The sequence below is a fragment of the Rhinichthys klamathensis genome, unplaced genomic scaffold (genome assembly GCF_029890125.1).
Source record: "Rhinichthys klamathensis goyatoka isolate OS25496 unplaced genomic scaffold, OSU_Roscu_1.1 h1tg000169l_1, whole genome shotgun sequence".
NCBI classification, from domain to species: domain Eukaryota; kingdom Metazoa; phylum Chordata; class Actinopteri; order Cypriniformes; family Leuciscidae; genus Rhinichthys; species Rhinichthys klamathensis.
Window position 1 is genome coordinate 3,381,637 of NW_026606700.1, and position 25,799 is coordinate 3,407,435.

Genomic DNA, 25,799 nt, shown 5'->3' on the forward strand with positions numbered 1-25,799 from the left:
GCTTTTACTGACCTGCCAAACACCTACGATGGCGTTAGCTATAAGAATCAGTAAGATTACAAAAGGCTCCACAAAGGCAGTGATCGTTTCCTCTCCCTCCTCAAACCAGGCTAATACCTGCAAGAAAAACAAAGTCATGTCACAACACATCCCGTTAGATCTAATCAAGTATTTCACATTCAAAACACCCTCTGGATATTTCAAGACCAGTAGATCAAGATTCTAGACAAGACATGCCAGTGACATTTGCCTTCTCATAATGGATTCAACAACCCGTTTACAAATGAGATTGTGTTTGAACTGCATTAACTGCATGATTTTAAACAAGTTTAAACGAGAAAAAAATGTGACGATGAAGCCAATCACAGCTGCATGTTTTAATGACTAGCAATAAAACTCCCACAGCTCACTGCAGCAACGACATCTTTTATTTCCCTCATTTAGATACATTATAACATATTAACTCCTAAAATAAGAAGCTGCACCATCTATTTACTTTCCCTCATGTCATTAGGCATAAGCACTTTTATAACAACTTGGAGAACAGTTTTGTTTTGCACGGAAGCACTGAAGTTTTGCACCTTTAACAATAGATTTGCATGATCTGCTTCATAAAAAACGTCGGTCCCACATTATATTAAGTGGCTTTAAGTACTATGTACTTACATCGAAAAATAAGTACAATGTACTTATTGTGTTCATGTTGTATTGTAAAACACTTTTGCTGCTATTGAGATGTGATACGGGTAAGGTTAGGGACAGGTGTGGTGTAAGGGTTGGGTTAAGCCGGGTGTAAGGGAAGGGTCAACTGTGTAATTACATAAATTAATTACAGCTGTAATTAGATGCTGGTTTTTTAACATAGAAGTACAATGTAAAAACATGTACACACACAATAAGTCCATTGTATCAAATTATTCATTTCAATGCAAGTACATAAAGCCACTTAATATAAAGTGGGACCAAAAAGTCCTTAGATGCACAGCATGGAGGTCAAATGCAGAGATTGAAGCTTTCCAATCAAAATCTCGGTGGTTTTCTCAAGAGACAGTGGAGTTACTGGTCTGTCTGTGGTAATGAGAGGCCTGCAACTGAAGGTCAGAGGCCTAATTTGGCCTGCAGAGATGCCCTCTTACACAGCCAACTACGAGACAGCTGTCAAACCACAGACTCCAACACCTCAGTATCACTCCGCTGGGCGATGCTGGCATACCTCTCTACTTCCACCCGACCAGCCAGCTTCATCTTAACCGCTATGTGAATGCATTCTAACTAATGCTTTTGGGCAGTCAAACTACCAAAGCATAACGATCAACCACATTATCCTTACTTTCCTGGTTTATATTATTAATTAAATTACAGTATATTAAAAGTAGTAGTAATTTATAGGATATACATATATATATATATGTGTAGAATACCCATTTACTGTATACAGAAACGAGTCAATTTAAATTGTAATATTTCACAGTATTACAGTTTTTACTGTATTTAAAAAAAAAAAAAACGTATCTTTAATAATGTATAGTAAATTTGCAGGACTTTATTCAAATCTTTAATTTAATAACCCTTTCAAGTGTCCAAGCAAACAGCCACGTGTCTTTTCATTTGGTGGTAAACTCTTGGCTAATTGAAGAGGTCCTTAGTGCACTGCAGTTTTACAGCTGAGGTTTAAGATGTCTTGTTTGGCAGCTAGTGACAGACACTCGATCTCTTTGAATGCTGTTGTCACCATTCCTAAGGAGTTCCGCTTCCTCAGCTGTTAGCCCTTCTGAACTGCGAGTAACCAAAGACAAGGCGTGCAAGACTCAGGGAGCTAACAAGACATCTTCACTTTCACTGCACTTCCGGATACCAGTCGGTGTTTAATTCAGTGCATGTAACGCTGTGGTTTGTTTCTAATGTAAAACAATCAACACCTGACATGAAACTGTGCTGAATCCCATCTGAGAAATGGCTGTTATTACCCTATTGAAACTCAAAGATTGTGTCACTCAAAGAATAGTGTACAATAATAATAACTGTAGAACATGTTACTTACAAAAGATATACAAGCTGCCAGTAGAAGAATCCGCACAAGTAAATCTTCAAACTGCTCGATGACAAGCTCCCATATAGATTTTCCTGTCAAACACCAAAATCAAATGTATCAGAATAACATGAGCAAAACAATAACATCACGTTACAGTTTAAAAATATTGAATATTACCTTCCTCAGCAGGTAACTCTGTGTGGTTAATTGAAGGATATGAAAAAAACAAAGTATAAATGTTACAAAAATACACAGTGAATAGTACATTCCCAAACAGAAATTGATTTGACATTGACTATAACACAATTGTCAATTACATTAAGACCTGTGACCTTATGAGAACCTATTAAAACTCAAAGATTACATTCATCTTCTTTACTTTAAAATGTTGATCAATGTTACACCCAAGTTTAATATTTCAGAAGTGATAGTTACAAACAGTAAATATCTTCATGTCACAAACACCTTGTACTCTAAGAAGAGAACTTCAAATCCAAACGAGTGAATATCTGACAGCGCATGCTGTGATATAGATATATATCAGTTCATACATATATATATTAGGGCTGTCAAATGATTAATCGTGATTAATCACATCCAAAATAAAAGTTTTTTTTACATAATATATGTGGGTGCACTGTGTATAATTATTTTGTATATATATAAATACACACACATGCATGTATATTTAAGAAAAAAATATTATTTATATATAAAATATTTATATTTATATATAATATAAATTATATATAAATCTATATACAGTATATACAAGAAAATATTTCTTAAATATATACAAGCATGTGTGTGTATTTATATATATAAAATAATTATACACAGTGCACGCACATATATTATGTAAAAAAAACTTTTATTTTGGATGTGATTAATCACGATTAATCATTTGACAGCCCTAATAATATATATATATATATATATACACACACACACACACACACACACACACAAGCTGTTCTGAGCCGGCTGCTAAAAGAAATATTTTCATCTATGTTTTCATAAAAACATGATTCTGTTAAAGTGATGAAAGAGGAAGCCTGGAGGGCGGTCTTAGCTATGCTCACTTTGATTTTACTGAAACATAATAAAGCCGGATAAATTTAAACATCTCTTTCAGCCCATTTCTGTGCTGGAAGGGCCTGTGTGTCCCTTTCTTCCAACCTTGTCAAAGTCTAGGGGAAATGTGCATGGCAAGCTGTTTTAACATTTTTTCCTTTAAAACTTAGGGTACGTTGTTTACACCACAGCGATGTACTAAAGCAGAGTAGTCTTTCCCTTTACGTTTTTCATGCACAGATGACAACACTGCCAAAACGATCCCCGTTCACATGCATTATGTCACTGTTTTCACAAATTCACATTTTTGTAGTTTACACAGACAATAGTACTGTTTTCAAAAACTTGCACTTTGAAACCCATTTTCAAAAGTTTGTAATGTAAGACCCCCCAAAACACCATTGTCATGTAAATGAATGGCCAAAACGCATACAAAGTTTTCCGTTTTTAGTTGTCTCCTTGTAAACTACAAAAACATGAATTTGTGAAAACGGTGACATCATGCATGTAGTGTTTCTCTACAAAGTGATATCACCAACTACTGGCCTGGCATGCGTTATTCAGCATTAGTCGGTTTTCGCAGATCCATGTGAACGGGGATTGTTTTGACCAAGTTGTCATCTGTATGCAAAACCTTTCAAGAACTCAAAGGAAAAACTTTTACATTTTTAGTACGCCATTGTCGTGTAAATGTACCCCAAGTAGTATCCATGTATTGCCATAAGCACTTATTAAATCACTTGTTAAATAATTCCATAATGACTAGTAGTTATCAGTTTCACTAGTAACTATTCATTATATATTCCAATTGTGACTAATATCTATTCAATTAGTCACTAGTATTTCTTTGTGTGCTATGTATCATTATGGCAGTTAAGACAAGTAACTATTGCATTGATCCTTTGTAATTATTTAAGAAAGAAAAAATCTTAGATTGTAGTATCTATTCTATTACTTGTCTTGTATAATTTCTATAGTTCATCTCACTAGTTTTATTTTATTATTTGTAATAAGTAATTAATAGTCAGAATGACTACTAATCTTACAAGTGAAATTAAAAATGCTGTAATACATTACTAGTGTCTATCAATTTAGTGCTAGGAAAACTGAAAGCAAAATAGCTAGTCACTAACCAATAAGTACTAGTACCTAGTTGCTAGTGACATTTAAAAAATATATACTAGTCACTACAGACGTAGCATAAAACAGATGCTAGTTTGTTTTAAAAAAAAAAATTAATGTTACACCAGCTTGCCATAAAGCGTGTTTGATGACGTCAGTTGTTTGAACGCTCCTGCCGGCTGATTGCAACAAATGTAACAATTTCATGTCAACTTCAAACCGTCTCGTGTGGCGTCGCTGGCTGTGAAGAACACAAAAGTATCAGACGTACCGTTGAGACCCCATTTTTCTTTCTGCTTTTTCACCTGGTCTAAAGTCAGTCCCGTGCTCTCGTTGACGCTGAAATAACTATAAACTTCTTCCACACTCTTCGTGTGAGCGTTTTCCATCGTTAGACTGGAATAGAATCCCGCTCAAGAAATCTGCCTTGGTAAAAAAAAATAGATACGAATATGCCTATGAGTGACACATACATTGACATCCAATGGGACACAATGAAGAACATATGTGGAAAGTTGAGACGGGCAAATGCACCTTCCAATAGTCTTATCCAACAGAGTTCTTCTATCTTCTTCTTGTTGTTTCCCAAAGAACTGGGAGTCAGTGGAAGCCAAAAGGAAAGATCCTTGCTTAGTACATCACAGTCAGCCCCCGTCCAAGCCTCTGCCTGCCTGGAAATGTGACGGACGACCCCTTTTCACGTCCTTCTCTCCCGTTGAGTGGTGATGGAAGCGGCGTTTACTCGTTTTATCGCAGGAGACTCACTACTGCCTCTCTGCCGCATGTGGAGGACGCTGATTGGACAGCAAGTGTCCAAAGGAGCCCATCAACATCCAATCAATCGACTTTGGCTAGAGCGGCACTGACGTATATCGAGCAGACGTTTGTTTATTGGTATAACAGACTGTCACTCAATGCAGCATATATAACTTTTGTCCAGCCCCTCCAATGCAGGTGAATCCACCACAGGTAAACGGTGTTCTTGGAAAGCTGTCTGCACGTGTATATATTTTTGTACCCTATAGTATTTTATATATTTTTTGTATGTTGAGTTCGTAAATGTAATTGTAAAATGTAATCATTTTCTTTGTCCGGATAATAAGTAGCCTACATAACAACTTTTTTTTTTTTTTTTTTTTTTACATTCATACAACATTCATACAAAAAAATTCTGTGATGTTTTCAATCTCTGAGTCTCGGAAAGTCATTGAAAGTTATTTATTAGTGAAAAATAAATGTTATCATAAATTTAATCTAAGTTTATTATAATCTTTTAGTATTATTTATTTTAAATAAACATGAAAACAACATGTGTGTGTGTGTATATATATATATGAAATTTTAATACTTTGATTTTAAGCCACGTTTGTTCAGTTCAGTAGAAAACATGATAGTTACTAAGAAAGCCACAATTATTTTACATTAAAAATAATGATTAATGTTCACTTACATGTATTCAACTAAAATCATTTAAATAATTTAATAAATAAGTATAAAAATGAAATCTGTGTGGATACAAGTATTACATTTTTAAGAAGATTTAAAATATATATATATTTTCTTTTAATCACCTCATATACCCATTTGGAATGTAAAACTAATAATACTTTTCTATTTTACTCTAATTGTTGGTAAAATAGAATCAAACTGTGATTATAATGTGGGCTTTTTGAACGAGACTGACTCAGTATTAAATCATTTCAAGCTGCCAGATGTTCATTATACTGTGCAGACACACAGATATGCAACAGTACGTGAGGATGCAATGCTTACACCTATTTAGGGTGACCTATGCATATTATTATTTTATTAATATAAGAATAAATGGATGAATTACCACCCTGGAGCTCTATATCAGTATAGAAATATATCTGTATATACGTATATTTCTATAGAAATTATCAGTTTATATATACTTATGGTTATGGGTTCTTTGGGGATAATAATAATTGTCCAAACAATGACATTCTAGATGGATGAATGCACCAGACAGAAAAAGAAAGAGAGAAAGAAAGTTTTACTAGAGGTTCTAAAGAGAACCTGCAGAATGGCACCTGCAGCGTCACTCTGAATACAGGATCTGATTCTGAACGGCTGAAGATTCTAAATTAGAATGTTAGAAAATATAAATTCAACAACTCCATAACTGTATAAATTGTTAATTTGCAATAAGTTCTATGACTTTATTATACAATATGTTTAGATACATTTTTTATTTCAAATTTTCAAACAAAGATAGACGTGAACTAGTCTATCTTTATAAAACTAAACGTGAACAGTCTTCTCACTTTTCCATACAGGGGTAAACAAACAATAGATTTTTACTAAATGTATGATGATGGGACAAATGAGTGTTTACTACTTTAGCACTACCATGACAGAGCAACATTCGGAGATCTAACTGAATTCCTAAATTGGACAGCTCTTCTGGCCAAGGTCATGGCTGTTGTTTCCCAAAATAACTTGGAGCACAAGCGCATCCAAAGTGTAGCACTTTGTAAGGCGTTATCTTCGGACACATAGACTGGAGCTCTGTTCTTAAAGACGTGTCAAAACCGAGACTAGGGACTTGTTGGAAGTTAGTGTGTCAGCTTTGAACACTCTTATTCAGACAACTCTCAGATTTCTTTCACTTTAGAATGCACATATGCGTATTAATATACAGTTTTATCATACATAGTATACAAACAATTGTATATATATTGTTATTATTATTAATCATAAATTAATGACCAGAAAGACAACGTTTACATGGGAAATGGTATCACAGAACTAGCATATCCTTGCCAACATCCTGGATGACGTGTCCAATAGGCGCCTGGCTCTGAGCCTTGAGGTAGCACTGCTTCTTGCACTCCAACAGCGTCTCCAGGTCCTTCCACATCTTCATCTGTCTCATATTGGGCTCCTGGTTCTCTCGCACCTGCTTCACCTGCTGACGTAGAACCTGAGAGTCCACAGAGACACAATGTTCATCGGCTTTGAAAAACATGTCTAGTGCTGCATGTTCTGATGCTAATTGGAGATAAAAACAATCATTTACATATGTTCAAAGCACGATTGGTGCAAAAAACCTGACCCCACGACACCTTATCCGAATTTCAAATTCTTGCTGAGCCATTCAATTTATTGTACCCATGTGCCGGCAGTCAAATCTGGTGTAATTCATGGATTCAGAAAGCTTGTGAAGTAGGCAGCAGTAAACAGTTAAAGGGCAGGACGCTTGGCATACCGTCGTCTCTCCTTCCACCGTGCTGAGAGGGTGGTCCACTGGTTGGACATCAGGGCAATGATTAAACAAGCTTTGTTCTAACACTGGCATGATGTGGCGTGACACTGATCGCATGCTCCACGCGGTTTAGCCGAAATATGTCAGAGGCCAGGCCCCCCACTCTTAACTAACACCAAGTTGAGCCCGACAGATGAGATAAAGACAAGTGAACGACCTGGTGGAACCTAGTTATGAGTCAGAGAGGTTTGACAGATGGTCAAAGACGGTCTTCCTCACCTTGCCCAACGACTCCTGCTCAGCTGTGTTCGAAATGTACTTCTCTCTGCAAGGGAAGGATAGACAATGATTTCTTAAAGGAATAGTTGTTTTAGTTCAGTTAACAAATTCTGTCTTCATGTTCTCACTCTTATAGTGTTCCAAATATACTTGCTGTATTTTCCAGAATACATTTGCAGACACATTTGGATGTGTGCCGAATGAGAGAAGTATGTGAAGTTTATTTGTATAGTGCATTTCCCACACGCCAGGAGTTTCAGTTTTGCTTTAACTAAATTAGTTAAGGCTTTTACAATAAATGTTGTTTATAATAAATGCCACTAGAATTTATGTTTGTTTTATACATATGTTTTCATTCCTGTTCTGCTATGAATTCAATTGAAAGGATTTGTTGTAGAGTATAATGTTTGTAAATGTTTCGGTTTATTTACTGTTTTTTGTTTTTCTCTCAATAATGCGATTTATTGTCAGGTCCTACTTATTTTCTGTAAAATACAGTAAAATAAATATTATATAAATAATTTATAAAAATAAATATTTTTTCATTTTTTTAAGTCATTTTGACCACTTTTACAATACTTTTTTGGGGGTCTTTTTATGTTTTGGAGCTGGACTGATCCTGCTCTCAAATAAATTCTACACAATTTATTATTATTGTTCTACACAAAAAAGAAAATCATACAGGTTTGAAACGACATGGGGTAAAGAAATTATGACAATGTTTTTTTAATTTTTAGGTGAACAATCCTTTTAAATGTCACATTTAGTTACTTTCTATTGAGCAGGTATCCAAATACACTTTCATTGCGTTAATCTTATCTAACAATAAGCAAAAGAACTTATGATTTATGATTACAGCAATTCTCCAATTCCTGAGTCACTCCTGCTTAGGATTGAACCAGCAACCTTTGTGTTAACAGCTGAAATCCTTAACCACAAGGCTACCGCCCACTTCCACATTTAACAGAAATTGTGCTAAACTTTTCAAATGTGTAGGCTGTATGGATCAAAAATGGGTGAATAGATACTTGAAGCATAGCTGAAACAAAAGACGTGAAAAAAATAACAAAACGACCATTCTGAGCAGTAGGCAGGCAGGCATGCTGAGAGCTGCGAGCTCAAAAGAGTCTCTCAGGGATCATTTGTTTATCAGTTATGAAGTACGAATTCATGTGTTTGTGCATGTCTGTCTTTTCACTGGAGCTTTGAGGTTTCTCTATAGCAGATATATCTTCAGTTTCTTACCTGAGAGCCGTCCTCCGCACCTGTAAGTCCATTGACTGATTGATCTTACTCTGCTCTGCAGCTCTCTGCATTTGACTCTCAATAATCTGTGAAGGAGAGGCCAAGGGAACAGTGAGAGAAAACAACAGGATTGGAAATCTCTAATGTCTAAGAGGAAAATGGGTTTTACCTCTCTCATGCAGTTAATGTGATGATATCGGCTTTCTTCCTGTGCAGTCTCTTCCCTGAGTGTCCTCACTTCCTGTATAACATCCGGACATTAAATCACTGTCTGCTCATCTAAGTATATTCCAAAATGTCATTTCATAAGTTGCTAATAAACAGACAAGATGAGACCAAGGTTAGGCAAGAATTTAATAATAGCTATTTTGGGAATTTGAACCGCATTGGCCACACAGGATGCTGAACCTGAATCTGAATTGGACTGAGAGGAATAAACCTGCTTTGTTGTTTAGCTATCCAAATACAAAGACATGAAAAACTATACATTTATATTTTCAGTATGAATTACCCAAAAATGTTTTATCATAACGATGGTGTATACATTACATTATTTATGATATAGCAATAATTACATTTATATGTATTTTGAAATAATATAGTTTATTCATTAAATATAATTGTATCCATCATACTGTTTGGCTCCATTTTGAATATTTACTGAAAAACAGCATTTTCCACCATGGCCTATTAAATGAAAGTTATTAGTTATATATAATTAAATATATATAATTTCACTGCATTTAATAAAAATAAGTAAAATTTTTTAGATAATGTATATATATCAATCTAAAATACACTACCGGTATATATAATTATTATAAATAAATGTATATTTAATTATTACTATCACCATCAAATATATATATATTAAATTATTAAAATAATCTAATGTTTCTGGAAATTTCTCAGATCTTGTGTATATAATAAAATGTTTATAGGTTATTCATAATCAAAAGTTAAATGCAGAATTAAACAGAGAATTTATTTATTTATTTAATTTTCTTTGCATTTTAATTCTACTTTCTTGAATTCAAATTACAATTATAATTCTCAATTCAGTCTTAGGAGTTTCATTTAAAATATACTCTCAATTCAGTGTGAATGTTACACAACCCTGCTTGAGCCCCATAATAGAGTACCTGTTCCAGTTTGGATCTGTTGCTCTCCAGTCCTGCAGCACAGGTGTCATACTGACCCTTTTTTTGCTCAAAATCTGGAGCGAGCTCCTGTTTTAACAAGCAAAACAAAAGAGAATATAATTCTGACAGAGTTGATATGCTGATTGGCTCTTTGTAGTTGATAATGATTCTCAGTATGGGGGAGAGAAACAAATTTTTTTTTTTTCTCCAGTATCTTGCTTGACGCTAAGCACTCACCGCATGTTCCTGTCTCAGAGCTCTCAGATCCTTTATCAGTGGAGATAGAGCAGACTTCTTCTCTGCAATCACTGAATTCAGCTTTTTTACCTAAATAAACACAAATCTTCATGAGAGATGATGATCCGAGAGAGAAACTACCAAATGCATTCACATGAAAAAGTCAGTTAAAGAAACATAGTTTTAATGTTTTGTTATTATATGGTATTTAGTGAATTCAGAATGGGGGCGGTTTGTATTCATGTACTTGGCCCAGCTCACCATTTCAGACATGTCGTCCAGCGTTCGCCCCTTCATCTCGTCCAGCTCGCTCTTGATAGCGGAGACTCTCTCCAGCTCCTCCTGAGTATCACTGTAGCCTGAGATCCCCCGCTGAGCCTCCAGTGATTGCTGAACACGACAACACAAACAAAGCAGAAATAGAACAAATGTTTATTCACCTTGTCAGTTTGATTAGATTACTTACTGAAATGTTTCTCAGTTTGAGTATACTATTTGCATAGTAACCAATCAGTGGTACTTCATAACATTTTAGCTACGAGCTGCATAATTTCAGCCCACAAATCAAGCAAGATCTGAACCATGTTAGCCAACCTTTGTAGCAACAAACTTATAACTAATTCAAAATTGGCCCTATTTACTTACATAATAAATGGGCGGGCGGGGGGGGGGGGGCACAGACAGTCCTTAACCTCTGTATCAAATCTGTAGCTTTGTATCTTGCGTCAGACTTGACAGACTGGCATTCTGACACTGCAAGCTTGCTTTAGCCACTATTCACTCTTTTATATGCAGATAATATGAATGTTTTTAAAAATGTTACAGCCATGAATAAATAAAGGCTTTTTACTTTTTCTAAAATCTCGAGTGCCCTGGCCTCATTTGATTTTTACATTTGATTTACAATTTTTATAATACACAAACCAATCGTGATGTAGCACAACAAGCTCAAATTTCATTGGACAATGTGAAGTGGAATGGTAATTTCCTGGACATATTCATAAATCGGTTGAATACTATATAGCCGCTCTCTGTTTTCAGTTTTTTAATAAAGTGAAATAGCTAAAATAAAAATCGCTATTGGCTACCTATGATATCATTGGTTTAAAGAGTGCAGAGTAAAGATATTATGCAGAGTGAAGAGTGAAGAGTGCAGAGTGAAGATATTATATCAGAAGCTCTGATATTATGAAATCTGAAATAACTGTCAATGCCGTTTCATGTTATTCATACATCTCTTTCTTTCTTTGTGATAACAAAAGTTGGATGTAATGCAGATTTCGAAGGCTGGTGTGTTTGTGCACGGCCAGTGTCATGGTTAAGCACTTTCTGACGGGTTGTGTCTGTACAGACAGTCAGGACTCAAAGCCACAAATCGCAGTGCAAAGCACTTTATTCTGTGGGTACAGAGGGAACTTCACAGGTCAAGCTGAAACTAACGGCCATGGGATTTATAATAGGACAGAAATGTGCTGAGCACTACCTGGGAAGATTACATGACTAATCACATTTTGACACTTCAGTCTGACTCAACTCAACTTGCCTTCATCTGCTAAACATGTTAGACTAGTCAGGGAAATTTAAATATGCAAATATTACGGGTGTAGTGGTAAAAAAAAAAAATATTAGTTGCAGTGCTGTGATCACAGTTTCGGTTTGTTTCTGTAAATAGTTTGTCACTATTTAACAAAATGCACCAATTCAACAATTTATATTTTGTAAAATGTCCATATTATATAACATATGGACAACAGACATAAACAGATCTCTTGTTACTGTGAAAAATCAATGTGGTAACCAATAAATGTATGAAGTTTCAGTATCAAAATATTAAAATTCAAAACGGCGCCAGTGAAAAGGCATTTTACGCACTACCTCTTCGTAATATCTGTCTGTCAAGTGGTTGCTAGGTGCTCACTAGGGTATTGCTAGGATGTTCTGGTTGCAAGGGTGTCGCTAAGGTTTCTGGATGGATGGTTGTGGATGCTAGGTGGCTGTGGCTGCTATGCTATCGTATTGCTATGCAGCTGTTAGGAGATTCTAACTGGGTGGTTGCCAGGTCGTTGCAAGGGTATTTTGGCTGGTTGCTATGCAAAGCAACACAGTTAACGCAACCAAATACAGAAACGCGCTTTAAATACTCACAACGCAACCAAATATTGAAACACACTGCAAATACTCACGTCTCAAAAACATACAGAAACACACTACAAATAAGTCACAACGCAACCAAATACAGAAACGCTCTGCAAATATTCACAACACAACCAAATATAGACACTTCAAGTGGACCCCAACAAGTGACGAACCTGGTTGTCGATGACCTGAAACATGTTTTTTTTGTTTTGTTTATTTTAACATCCTGATCGTAAGATTCCTTAGCCTTTTGGATATTATTAGCCTGAAGGATCTGACAAAATACACAATTAACTGTGAAACGTTGCAGCGCATTTCTGTATTTAGTTGCGTTGTGAGTATTTGTAGTGTGTTTCTATATTTGGTTGCGTTGTGAGTATTTTTAGTGTGTTTCTGTATTTAGTTGCATTGTGAGTGTTTGTAGTGCGTTTCTGTATTTGGTTGCGTTGTGAGTTTTTGTAGTGTGTTTCTGTATTTGGTTGCGTTGTGAGTATTTGTAGTGTGTTTCTGTATTTGGTTGCGTTGTGAGTATTTGTAGTGTGTTTCTGTATTTGGTTGCGTTGTGAGTATTTGTAGTGTGTTTCTGTATTTGGTTGCGTTGTGAGTTTTTGTAGTGCGTTTCTGTATTTGGTTGCGTTGTGAGTATTTGTAGTGTGTTTCTGTATTTGGTTGCGTTGTGAGTATTTGTAGTGTGTTTCTGTATTTGGTTGCGTTGTGAGTATTTGTAGTGTGTTTCTGTATTTGGTTGCATTGTGAGTATTTGTAGAGTGTTTCTGTATTTGGTTGCATTGTGAGTATTTGTAGTGTTTCTGTATTTGGTTGCATTGTGAGTACCGGTATTTGTAGTGTGTTTCTGTATTTGGTTGCGTTGTGAGTATTTGTAGTGTGTTTCTGTATTTGGTTGCGTTGTGATTATTTGCAGCACATGTGTTATCCAACTGATGAAGATGCTTTCTTAATTTGCTGGGGGGTTTTCTATTTGCATGTGTTTTCTTCAGTTGTAGCGCATAGGGCTCTCTCAGCCACCATACCTTATTGTTTAAACTTGGCTCATAGCATTTTGATATTATTTTCAGCATAAAGCTTTTGGATTTATTTCGGTTTATTGTGGGCTTGTTCTTGTTCTCCGTTTTTCTGGCAACACGAATGAGTTGCGCCTCATACAGCTTTCCCTGTAATTTCCAGCACACCACATAAAGAAGAGAGAAACATTTCTGAGGCATTTTAGAATACGTCATTAACAACTAGTTGTTCAGTTCAGTTCTGTACACTGTGTAGAATTTTGCAGTTTTCACTTCCTGCATTTTTTGGGGAGTTAATTGGGTTGTAGAATGCGATTATCATTCCCGTAAATTCCTGAACTGGGTGTGTACAGAACAGGGTTAAGGGGAGGTGGTTGTGGCCCAGGCTCATGGAACCAACTGCAAAACTGAGGGGGAAAATTCCCCTACTCAAAAAATAACAGCATAGGACGCAGACAGGGAGCAAATGCCTTGATCACAAATAGCCCAAGCTCAGCCTTTCTGCGTCAAATGGGCGATCAGCAAGTCAGAGGCAGGGAGGATTCAGAGGTGTGAAGTCATTTCCAGGAAGGTGCTGTAACTCCAGTATTAATGCAATTTGTATAGACAGGGATGGGTACAGGGAAGGTATATTATGTACCAGTGCGTATAAAATGCTGAAATGATACGCTGATAGACACAAGCTAGAACATTATTGATGTAAGCAGAACAACGGTGGCCGTTAAGCAGGGTTTATCAACATTTAGAGAAATCTCATTTCCCTGAATTTGAATTTAATTTGAATTAATGTACCAAAGAAGATGCAGATTCGAATTCGAAGGAAGTGGATTTAAAATAAATTGAAATTCAAATAAATACAAATGACAGTAATTTGTAATAAGAAAAGCAAGGTTGGCCTGGCTTGCTTTTTTGTCTGTGTTCAAAAAAGTTTGAACAAAGTATGAGCATTTATAGGCCTTAAGGAGAGAGAGCAATAGAATGATGGATAATGTGCGCTTACCAGCTGCTGTTGTCCAGCTGTGTGTCGTTCTCTCAGGATCTCTTCAGTCCTCTGTAGAACACCGTACTCTGCCTTCAGCTCAGCAATCTCCTGACGTTTTTTCTTATACGTGCTGCTCTTGCCACGCATCTTGGCCACATATCGCTTAAACTGAAACACAGGCAGAAAAATCAAAACCTTAATCAAGACATGGAAAAAGGGCAATAAAAAAGCAAAGAAAAACAACAGTAAAAAAGACTATAATAAAAATAAAAGACAATAAGGAAAAGGGGCAATGAGAAAAAATACTAAGAATTTTTTTTTTTTTTAATTTAAAAGGCCGGTAAATAGACAGAAAATATCCAGGAAAAAATACTCAAATAAATGTTATCTTTATCAAGATGTGAAGTAAAGAAATTTATGAATGTAAAAGGAATAACCATTTCATGGAAGTTTTCCCCAATTTTTAATTTCACTTTTTCCATCACTAAATGGTCCTGTGGTGTGACAAATGAGTTTTTAAAAACATAAGCACTCATGTAGTTTCTCAATGAATCATAGTTTAATTTTAGGTCATTGAATCTGCATTCCTAATTATTTTATTTTTTTTAAACTAAGCCAAATGCAGTTTGAACTAGTTTTACATGAAGTATAGCATGTCACACAGCAGATAGTCCCAAAAATAGGTATATTTCAGGCCTTCGTGTCAACTAATAAAAAAATCAAAATAAAAAAACAGTAAAAGCTTATGAATTATACATTTTGGACAGTGAATAGCCTACTTGTACGTATACAATAACATGGACAGTCAATAAGTAAAAAAGGGAAATCCAATTTCATACAACAGGGTCAAAAGAATCTGCTGTGCAAAGAGAAAATGTGACATTGGATATTTCAGACAGGATCAACAGAGATCACAAACAATGAGCCCTGGTTGAGTGACTGTGTCTCACTAATGACTGCAAACAGAGCAAAGCTGTCATCTCACATGGGAAAATGGTATTCACACACACGCCACCCGAGGTGCATGTGCATGTACGGGCTGAGGGATGCAATGAGACAAAGTCTGGGGAACATTGTGGCCTTGGCTCAGTCTCTGGTAAGGTGAGAATCTCTAAGAGAAAACAGCTCTGAGGAATGAGGGGGTGTGAAGAAGGGGCAAACCAGGGTGGCACTGGGACATCTCAGTGGATCGCAACAAAAAAAAACCTGAGCCCGCAGGCGTGCAGCCAGAGGGGATAAAAAACATCTTCATCTGGCAGCTCACTCGCTCAGGCTATTCTTCTGTCAGTACTGCCAATGGCTATAAATGTTGAGAGGCACCAGAGAGCAAACTCAGAAATCACACAATGTGCCGTATGTCACTTGGGGCATGCGGAGATTGTGTGTGAGAGTTTATGCTTTGTGTATTTTGAGACTACAAGGGCAGACAAGGTTGGAGCAATTTGGGAGGGGAGCAGGAATAATGCGGTGCTCAAGTTCCATCATCACAAACAATCAAAGCAGTAACACGTGAACATTTAAATGCATTATTGCAGGTTCAATACAAGTTTAGTTAAAATACAAGCTCAAATGACAGCATTTGTTATGCTGATTACCACAAAAAATAATTTCACTTTGAGACACTTAAGCCCAAAGTATACTTCGGCCGGCCGTAATTTTCATCAACAGCGCGTGTGTGAGTGACTTGAGCGCTTGAAAACAATGTCCACTAGATATTGTGCACGTGCCGAACGTGTCTTTCCGCGCTCACGGCAAAAGGAGTATACTTTGAAAGGCTTGTGCGCTCAACTGTGCGTGAGAGGGAGCGGAACGCGGAAAATGAAGTATACCCATGCCTTTACAATGGAAGTACATAGGATTTAAAATAAGAAATGTGAAGCTTACTATAATTTCATAAAAGGACTTATATTAATTATTCTGTTTAAACTTGTGTATTATTTGAGCTGTTAAGTTTTTTATTTTTTTTATTTTAAGGGTCATTTTAGGGTTTTAGGCTGTGGTCACACTAGACTTTGAGCATGCAAAATTTCTTTGGACACTGCAAGGTCTGTGATATGATGTCACGTTCTGTTGCGTCTTTTTAAAAGCATTCTGTAAATTCAACATAAATTGCATATATATTAGATCCATCTATCTGGATAATTTGGGTCTCCCACTGGTCCAAAAACCATTCTCTTCCCTTCTTTTTCCTTGTATTTTATGCCACAAGTTGACCATACTTGGATTATGTCTATTTCAGCAGCTCAGACTTGCACATCTAGAGACACACACTCCCTCTACAGTTTCAGCTATCCATCACTTGGCTGCTACTGTTCACAGTTGGATGAACCATGGACAGAAGTAAACGTTATCATGGGGAGGCTGATAAAATCGCAGGAAATCTAGAATTGGGGGAGGGATGGTGGCTATTTTAGCCAGGGTGCCGCTCTATCTGCTCACCCTGCCAACATCTCTGCCGAAGGTCAGACAGGGAATGGAACGTCTGCTTGTTAAAAAAAATGCAGACAGACAGCATAAAGTGAGGACAGGATAGTTCACAGGTCTCAGAAACAGACACAGGCCTGTTCATCACTGACAGTTGCTATGGGAAATATCCTGGGAAAAACTATTACAGCTCTGGCTCTGAGGCCAGTGTGAGAAAGTTCAGGCCAACTGTAACTGTCACCTGCCCTATCGGAGCTGTGCTGCTTAAAGGGGTAATTCACTGTTGACAAGATGGCTTTTTATAAAACTTAGTTATCTATGCAATAGATTTTTTTTTAAAGAGGCCATATTATGTGAAGGCCAAGTATGGTAACCCATACTCGGAATTTGTCCTCTGCATTTAACCCATCCAAGTTAGTGCACACACATTAGGAGGAGTGAGTAATGAACACACAAACACAGAGCAGTGGGCAGCCATTTTGCTGTGGCACCCAGGGAGCAATTGGGGGTTAGGTGCCTTACTCAAGGGCACCTCAGTCATTTCCTGCCGGTATATTGAGAATCGAACCCATTACCTTCGGGTTACCGGTCTGACTCTCTAACCATTAGGGCCACGACTGCCCTTTTACAAAATCTTGATTTTGTTTTTGGGGTCTACTAGAATATGTTTTCATGCTTGAATGTTCAAAAAACACTTCTTTTTTTTTCTCATTGCTGCAGCACCTCTCTTCCCAGTCTGTCATCAATGCTCTAATTAGTTCTTGTCTCTATGAAGCCCCTCCTTCTGAAAAGCACAATGTGGTCTGATTGGTCGGCTGGACCAGTGTGTTGTGAATGGTCAGCTACTTTGAGGGTGTTTCGGAAATGTCATACCCCTTACCATAACCATGAGTTTCAACACACGACTAACGCAACTCAATAAGGCCTCGCCCCTTTTTTTTTTTGCATATGCCTTAGGCAGGAATTATTAAGAATATTGTGTTGTATACAATCCCGGAAGAAAACTCAAGACTACAATCAAGGCGTTTTAGGGAGTTCAGAAAGAGTGCTTACAGATATAGAGAATAACTCTCTTTGGAGTGATTGTGCACTTTGTAACAGATATATTTCAAGCTCAAACAGCAACATTACACACTAAGTTGAAAATTTAAAAATGCATAATAGGTCCTCTTTAAATCAGTGCTACATGACTAGAGAGAATAAATAAGAGGGCTGTGGCTCCTCTGCCAAAAACCTGGTTAAAACAGAAGTTTTAATATAATAAATAATTTCTATATAGAAGCAGATAAACCCTAAAGCATATGCAGCGGTGTTTCTTTGTGCTGTGTGTGTTCGGTACCTCATCTCCACGGATCAGCTCCGCTCCGCCCCGTTCTTGTGCCTGACTGCTCTTCATGTTCAGTTCTCTTTCCACAGCTGCCAGCTCCTCACGGGCCTCCTGCAACTCCTCCACCTTGGTTTCCTTCTTATGGACTATAATAGCAGCCTAAAAGAACAAATTCATTTATTATTTTTTTATAACTTTTTGCTGGTTATTGTCTCCCACATGAGATTTTTTTTTAATGTAAATTTCAACCTGAATATATATTAAGTTCTAATATTTTTTTAAAAGTTTATAATATAAAAATATTCATAAAAGTTGCAAAAAAAAAAAAAAAAAAAAAAGATTATGCAATATTTCTAGGTCATTATTAAAATAAGCAAATTTGCAATATTGATGCTGATAAACAATATGTAATATTCAAAAACAGTGCAAATTAGAAGAATTCCCACTAGTGGCATTAGGGGACATTCACACAGAATGTGTTTTTTGCATTCCATTTTGCAGCTTTTACATTGTTTTTAATGTAAACACAACCAAGATAGACAGACTGTTGATAGACACAAGATAGACACAACCGCATTTGTAATGCCGTTCTAAAAAAATGCAGCGCTTAAATTAAAAAGTTCAACTTTTAAAAAAACATGTCTCTATGCCTTGCGTTTTATCCACTGCCCTGCGTTTCATTCTGTGGGAATGGCCCCATAGACCTTCAGAAACCACTGTGTGTAGGAAGATCAGTTGTGTGGGACAAAGGTCAATTATACAGTCTAGTTGTCATACAAAAGTATTTGACTGACCAATCAGAATCAAGTATTCTGGAGAGCCATGTAATAGGCTATGATAATAGACATCTGGCAATTACATATGAAACAAATGCACACTGTTGTATTAGCAAATCAGAGAACATCAAACATTCTTTCATGTTCAAAGACTCGCAGGACAAAGTGCATCATCTCTCCATTACGGTTATGAAGGCCAGAGCAGAGTCCTGCACGGGTCCTGTTGGGTAAACCTGCACCTGCCCCGCACCAGCAGTACTTAACCGTGCACACGACCCGTTATCTGACAACAGCACTAATTTAATTCCGTACCCGACCAGACCAGTTCTGAACCGTACCTGCATTAAATTACTACATCAGGTAGACAAAAATGTAACACAAGCAATCAAACCAACATTAAGCATTCTGAGTTGATGCATTTAAGAAAAAATAAACACACAGCCCAACATGGTAATAATTAAAAGAAAAAAAAAAGATGAGAAAGTGCATCTGTCGTGTAAAAAATACAAAACTTTTGCTTATATCATGTGAACAATCTGCCCATACAGGCTATTTTTAACAAATGTGCATATTTAAATGTGCTCTCTATAAGTATATAGCCAAATATGAGCCTATACTGTCAAACAATATCAGGACTATTTTAGAAAATTCACTCTGAAATTAAATGCGGTTGTCTCTCCTGAAACTCTGCAGTGTATTCGTGGCTGTTGATACTCTTAGCAGAATGAAAGATTAACCTTTTATTCAAATTGCTAATAGATTATAAACAGAATGCCAGCAAAGACCCCTCCCTTAATGACTGAAGCTGTCAATCACTTCAGTTGCAGCGCGCGAACGCTGTCCTCACGCTGCAAATCACATTGTAATTAGAAACCTTTGACGTTCTCTAGACTGCACAGCGTGAACACAAATAAGCACGGGACCGTTTGAAAGCAGCTGCCTATCAGTGGGTAACGAATTGAGTCGAAATAGTCTTGGCTATAGGACCCGCAGTCCACCCATGCCTATTGATTCACACACCGCAAATGACCACGTAAATATTATTCCAACCGTTATATCAAATATTAGCAGTTCACCCGCATACGTGCAGGACTCTGGGCCAGAGGTCACATGGTCACCTATATCCTGGGTTTCCATTCTGGGCACGTTGGGCTTAAAAGGCTTAAGGAGCAAACACTAAATCACACATTACTCAACCCTGCATGAATAAAGATAGTCTGCAAAACAAAATAAACGTGACTCATCAGGTAAATTGTGAAGAACAACACCTGTTTAAACTTTCAAAGTCACATAGGGGAGAAAAGGGAAAAAGAGAGAAAACATCTAACCTGCTGTCTGAACAGAGAGAGTTTATCATCCATTGGGTCATTACGCATCATCTTCTTTTCGATCAGATGGTTGATCTCTGTGTTGATTTCTCTGATCTAATGAACAAAAGACTCATTTCATTACTACATACACCACCATTCAAAGGTTTGGAGTCAAGGAGTTTTCTTTTTTTAAAGAAAAATACTTTTATTCAACAAGGACACAATAAAATGATCAAAAATTGCAGTTAGAGACATTTACTACAAAATATTTCTATGGCAAATAAGTGTTATTTTGAACTTTCTATTCATCAAAGATGCTGAAAATATTGATAATAATATCAGTTGATAATAATAAGAAATGTTTGATTTCTGAAGGATCATGTGACATTAAAGACTGGAGTAATGAAGCTGTAACTTCATATTTGCCATCACAGCAATAAAATGTATTTTTAAATATATTAAAATAGAACATGATATTAAATTGTAATTATATTTCACAATGTTACTGTTTTTACTGTATTTTACTAAACATAAGAGAGTTCTTCCAAAAACATTTTTAAAAATGCCTTAAAAAAACTAAACTGAACATAACGATACTCAACGGTACAGAGCAGTGTTTGTTAAAGTTTGAACTTTAACATTAATATTCAAATCCATGCGCACAGGCTGACCTTGTCCTCCAGCTCCCTCAGCTCTGCTTGTCCCATTGCAGGCTCAGATGCCACCTTCTGTAGGTACTGCACCACCTTTCTCATGTTCTCCAACTCTCTGGGCAGCTTCTCAGACACCATGTAAGAGTTGAACTTGATGTCCTCCTCAAGTCTCTTCATGAGGCCTGTGGTTTAGGATGACATGCATGTTCTAAAGGGATCTCACTCTGTGTCGCAACGCTTGCCTGTTGCAGTGAGAGTGTAATAAGATTCAGTGAATGTCAAAGAAACTGTTGTGGAGTTCTGAAACTTGCAATGTGCGACCAAATAGTCACAAAGTAAAAAACAAATACACTGGGAATAACGATTTAAAAAAGGGTCACAAAACTACAAGTAGGTACAAATGACAAAAGGTTAAAAAAGTCGGCAAATCGCCATAATTTATACATAGTATATCCTTTATAAATAGAAAGTCAGCTTTGTTTAAAATAATCCTATTTATATTTAATTTGTATGTGTGTGCGCTGGGAATCGAACCCATGACCATTGCATTTTGTCAGCACTAGCTCTAACAACAAGAACACTCTTGAGTTATCCTGGGACAGGTGTCCTCAAGTATAACAACTTACTCTCTGGCTTTTCGTCTGCGGCTGCCTGCTGCAAGTCTTTGAGCTGGATATGAGATCTCTGCAGTCTCTGCTCGGCCTGGAAGAGCTACGCCAGAGACAAAACACAGCCTATGCTATCAGAATCTCCAGTAGACAGTGATTGCTCGAAAACAGGTCATGGAGCTCCAATGTGTTTATTCAGACATAAACACACAAACTGACGTATCCGTGCAAGTATTCAGACTGTCTCTACCTGGTTTTTCTGCTCCTGTTTCTGATGAGCAAGAGACTCTTCTCTTTCTTTTTCCACTCTCAACTGTCTGGCCAGTTCCAGCATGCGCTGGTGGTTTGACACTGCTTCCACCTAGTGGAGTAGAAGAACATCACAAAAACCAGGATCAGCACTGATTTTTTACATTTTCTGTGCAAAAATGTGAATGAAATGGATTTAAATGTGTTTTTGTATTACAGTACATTTTTTTATTACATACTTTGATTACCAACTGAAAGCAATACCAAATTAGCTAACCTATTAATCAATAATTATGCAAACAAAAAAATAGCTTTTGTCCAAATTCTGTGGGTGCAAACTGCTAACAGGCATTATATGGGGTTTCCTGTTATGCCATCTTTTCACTATCATCTTGTCATCTCCGACAAATGACAGACTGTCATTAATTTTCAATTTGGGAGCTGTGAGGAGTTACAATCATATGCGTATGTGGAATTTTCGGATGTGTTGAAATATCAGAACTTTTTTGGCTAGACCGTATGCAACTGCCAGACCGGATGTGAAGTATTCAAAATGATAAACAAAGTGAGAATTACCAGAGACTATTTTACTCATATTTTTCCTCTAAAATGTTATTCTTTAAACACTATTTCAGTAAAATGGCTGGTTATAAATAATAAATTTTTTGTTCTTAAATTCTATGTTCTTATAATTAAACTCTTAAATAATTATTCACATTGATTAGCCCTAAAACCTATACTTTATTTTTCTATTAGAAGCTTACATTCGCTATTCCTTCGTTTTACCATGGCGAATAAGCAAAAGGCAAAGGCTGCTTCAGGACAAACTTGAAAGTTCTGTGCAACTGCCACTAGGGGGCATAATGCAACAATCATACACAAACAGTGACATCAGCGGCTCACTTTGATAGTTCTCTGTAAATGTATTTGCAGGTGCGATTCCATTCTTTTATTTAGTTTCACATACAGATTTTATAGGATTTTAGCTCCTTACCCTCTTTCTAAGACGCTCCACCCTTTTGATAAGTTGGTCCTTCTCATCCTCCATTGCAACAATGTCCTGCAGCGACACATTATTATTGTATATATAATGCAAAACACTACATGACCAGATGGGACTTTGGCAATGTAGGCTTTCTTACCCGCCGGATGTCAGCGGTGGAGAAACCTGAGCTCTTCAGCTGTTCACACTCTTTATGGATATTCTTGAATCCCTCCACCAGCTCCTCATACTGTGAAAACAATAGAATGAAAACAACTGGAAAACGCACAAAAAATAAAGTCACCATGAGAATCAAAATGTACAATTCTTATTTTTTTTATGGAATATTGCAGTATTCATTCATGGTTACCAAGTAAAGAAATTTTAAGAACTAAACTGAAGGAAAAACAAGAAGTCAACATTTTTTAAATGTAAATGTCTAAGGAGAACCACAATGAGTTATATTAGCAACACTTCTGATCACAATAAAAAAAAAAAAAGCCACGTTCTTCCTCAGTACTTTTGCCTTGTTTCCAGTTCAAATCACTAAAGATTCTTAAATCAAGATGCATTTACTTGAGATGCAAAATGAAATAAAATATAAACTAAAGTCTTGTTTTCTGTTAAATTGTTCAAAATGAAGTGAGTTTAAACAAGAACTAATATCCTGCCAATGGGCTCAGAAAATTCAACTTAATTCAACAGGAAGATATTTGACATATTTGTTCTTGTTTTAAGTATAAACCCACTTCAATTCTTGAAGACTTCATTTACATCTACATCTCAAGTAAATGTATCTTGATTTAAAGATGTTTATATAACTGTATTGGAAAACAGGACAAAAATACTGAGGAAGATATTTATTTTTTGCAATGCATTTAAGACTTTCTGCTCTGATTCAAGACCCTTTTAAGGCCTTCATTTGTAAAAGGGCAAATTAAGACTTTTCAAGACCTGAAACCAGAAACCCATTTATCTGTGCCCTCATAATCTTTAATCAAAATAACTTCCCCTCCCTCTTGCAGCAACATCTCTTCTCTTCTTTGATGAAGCGTTTACTGGCGTGAGGGCGCGACAACCTGTCACTCACATGAGATCGACCAATAGAAAACCACAACCATCCAATCAATGGACAAAATCAAGTCCTGCACAACATTTTGTTCAAAAAGCTGTTTCACTCAGATCAATAGAGTCACAACAGAGAAGAAAAGGCTATCACAACTTCCGTTTCATGCGACTTTAATATAAAATCATGCACAAACACAAACAGAATCTATTGGAGATACACAAACAGGGTAAAATCATGGAAATAAAACAGAAGAGAATAGAATAGAATCTAAAAAACAAATCTTTTTTAAGGCCAAGCCATATGTTGAGTAGGCATACCTGGTGGTAGGTATCAGCAATGATATCATCTTGGAGAAACTCAGCAGGAACCTCTAGTTTGAAGAGGAATCTGGCCAGATACGCTCTCTTCTTCAGCTCTGGAATCCTCTGTAACAGCCAGTGCAAGATGGGGTGCACCACAGGCTTACTGCCTGCCACCAAACCCTGGCGAAAACTGCTTCTGTTGAGGAATGCACATTTCAAAGCTGATTGGATATTTGAAGTACTTAAATCAATTTAATCTTTCTATTTGAATAGCAGAAAACAATCTTGGCACCAACTAGGTGCCCATTTGTCCTGATCTAACCCAGCTAACAGAAATATGTCCTTGAACGCTTTGCTAACATTCCCATTAAGTTATGAAAACGTTATTTCTGAATGTTCTCAGAACTGAAGAAGACTAGTAATAATGCTGAAAATTCAGCTTTACATCACAGAAATAAATTATATTTTAAAGTATATTAAAATAGAAAACCATTACTTTTAAATTACAATATTACTGTGTTTTCTGTATTTTTGATTAAATAAATGGAGCCTTGATGAGCATTAAACATTAAAAATAGTAATGTTTCCAAACTTTTGACTTATCCAGGGGGCAAAGGGGGTTTAGCAGACATGGGCTGCTGTAAAAGGTTGTCATATAAAAATGAAATCTATGATGTCTGAGGATCACAACCTGGGTGGACATTTGAATAGCAGTTACAGCAGCCCATGTCTGATTTCCTAAAAAAAAAACACGGCGTTTTGCCCCCTGGGTAACTGGTTCTGTATAAGTTATACAATGTACAATAATTACCTATACATTTTTGTGCACTGTTACATACTCGTTTTTCACTATTTCTGTCTTACACTTCAGATATTCCTCCAGGCGGTTTGTATTTCAGCATCCCCAAAAGAGTAAACATTCTCTTGGCTGTCTGTTCGGGGATTTCCTCACGTATATCGAGGGCTTGCTGAAACCAAATATACATGGATCAAGACAAGATAAAATGTTACAAACAGCTAAATAAATCTGACAGGTATGTAAAGCACCCCAGTCTCTGAAATAGAAATGTAATGTAGAATACTGAATACTGAATACATAAGAATACTGTTATGTACTGCTATGTATTATATTATATATTTTTTATGTATATATATATGTATATATATGTATATATGTATATATATATATATATATATATTGTGCACCAGTAATAATATATTTTTTAACTAACCTTTGGATCAATTTCCGCCAGCACATCATTTAAAGTCTGCAGTAACTGCATAGGCTCCAGAGAATCAAAAGTAATGAGATTTAAGTTTTTCTTAAAAGGCTCCCTGTTCAGTTGTTCAACGATAAATTTGAGTTGTTCGCTCATCTTGAAGGGTTGGTGACTTTTAAACCCAACAAAAAAAACCTGACTAGCTAGCGATGCGTTGAAAAGATGACTTTTGTCGAACAATTTATTGCATTATAGTTCTTGCAGCGCTGTCACAGAATGTCGTTTATTATTTGACTTTAGCTAAATAAAAATGATCACAAATACTTGTATGAACTGTATAACTGCGTATACCGCTAACACCTACAAATCCTGCCTAGGA

General features: G+C 36.5%; 2 protein-coding genes across 5 annotated transcripts in view; both read right to left on the reverse strand.

Moving 5' to 3' along the window:
* atp2a2a (ATPase sarcoplasmic/endoplasmic reticulum Ca2+ transporting 2a) overlaps positions 1-4,974 on the reverse strand; it is a 32,186-nt gene extending 27,212 nt beyond the window's left edge. The window contains exons 1-5 of one of the 3 annotated variants that reach the window (XM_056259729.1): positions 4,763-4,972; positions 4,500-4,650; positions 2,210-2,227; positions 2,042-2,124; positions 13-117 (exon numbers count right to left, since the gene is read on the reverse strand). In XM_056259729.1, the coding sequence (XP_056115704.1) occupies positions 13-117; positions 2,042-2,124; positions 2,210-2,227; positions 4,500-4,617 (324 nt within the window). In that variant the 5' untranslated portion in view covers positions 4,618-4,650; positions 4,763-4,972. Of the gene's footprint in view, positions 1-12; positions 118-2,041; positions 2,125-2,209; positions 2,228-4,499; positions 4,655-4,762 lie in introns of all 3 variants that reach the window. The other 2 variants (XM_056259726.1, XM_056259727.1) reach the window with 2 other exon arrangements.
* A 1,572-nt stretch (positions 4,975-6,546) lies between these two features.
* ift81 (intraflagellar transport 81 homolog) lies at positions 6,547-25,638 on the reverse strand. 2 transcript variants are annotated; one of them, XM_056259730.1, is made up of 18 exons: positions 25,433-25,638; positions 25,065-25,168; positions 24,216-24,396; positions 22,990-23,079; positions 22,842-22,907; positions 21,849-21,959; positions 21,617-21,701; positions 21,009-21,172; positions 20,356-20,451; positions 18,264-18,410; positions 14,519-14,668; positions 10,622-10,750; positions 10,361-10,450; positions 10,124-10,210; positions 9,151-9,222; positions 8,982-9,067; positions 7,737-7,782; positions 6,547-7,175 (listed from the first exon to the last, which is right to left on the reverse strand). In XM_056259730.1, exons 1-18 carry the CDS (start codon positions 25,574-25,576, stop codon positions 6,993-6,995), a joined length of 2,031 nt encoding a protein of 676 aa, XP_056115705.1. In that variant the 5' UTR covers positions 25,577-25,638; the 3' UTR covers positions 6,547-6,992. The 2 variants fall into 2 exon arrangements, with proteins under 2 accessions (XP_056115705.1, XP_056115706.1); XM_056259731.1 differs by lacking the exon at positions 25,065-25,168 and having other exon boundaries at positions 25,433-25,605.
* Positions 25,639-25,799: the final 161 nt, after the last annotated feature.

What these genes read in the sequence shown, in the direction of transcription:
- ift81 (XM_056259730.1), bottom strand. Translation starts at nt 25,576, where the DNA reads ATGAGCGAACAACTCAAATTTATCGTTGAACAACTGAACAGGGAGCCT. An exon ending in TGGCGGAAATTGATCCAAAG is followed by an intron (nt 25,169 to 25,432) that starts GTTAGTTAAAAA and finishes ATTTGGTTTCAG; the next exon opens with CAAGCCCTCGATATACGTGA. An exon ending in TCTCTCTGTTCAGACAGCAG is followed by an intron (nt 18,411 to 20,355) that starts GTTAGATGTTTT and finishes TTGTTCTTTTAG; the next exon opens with GCTGCTATTATAGTCCATAA.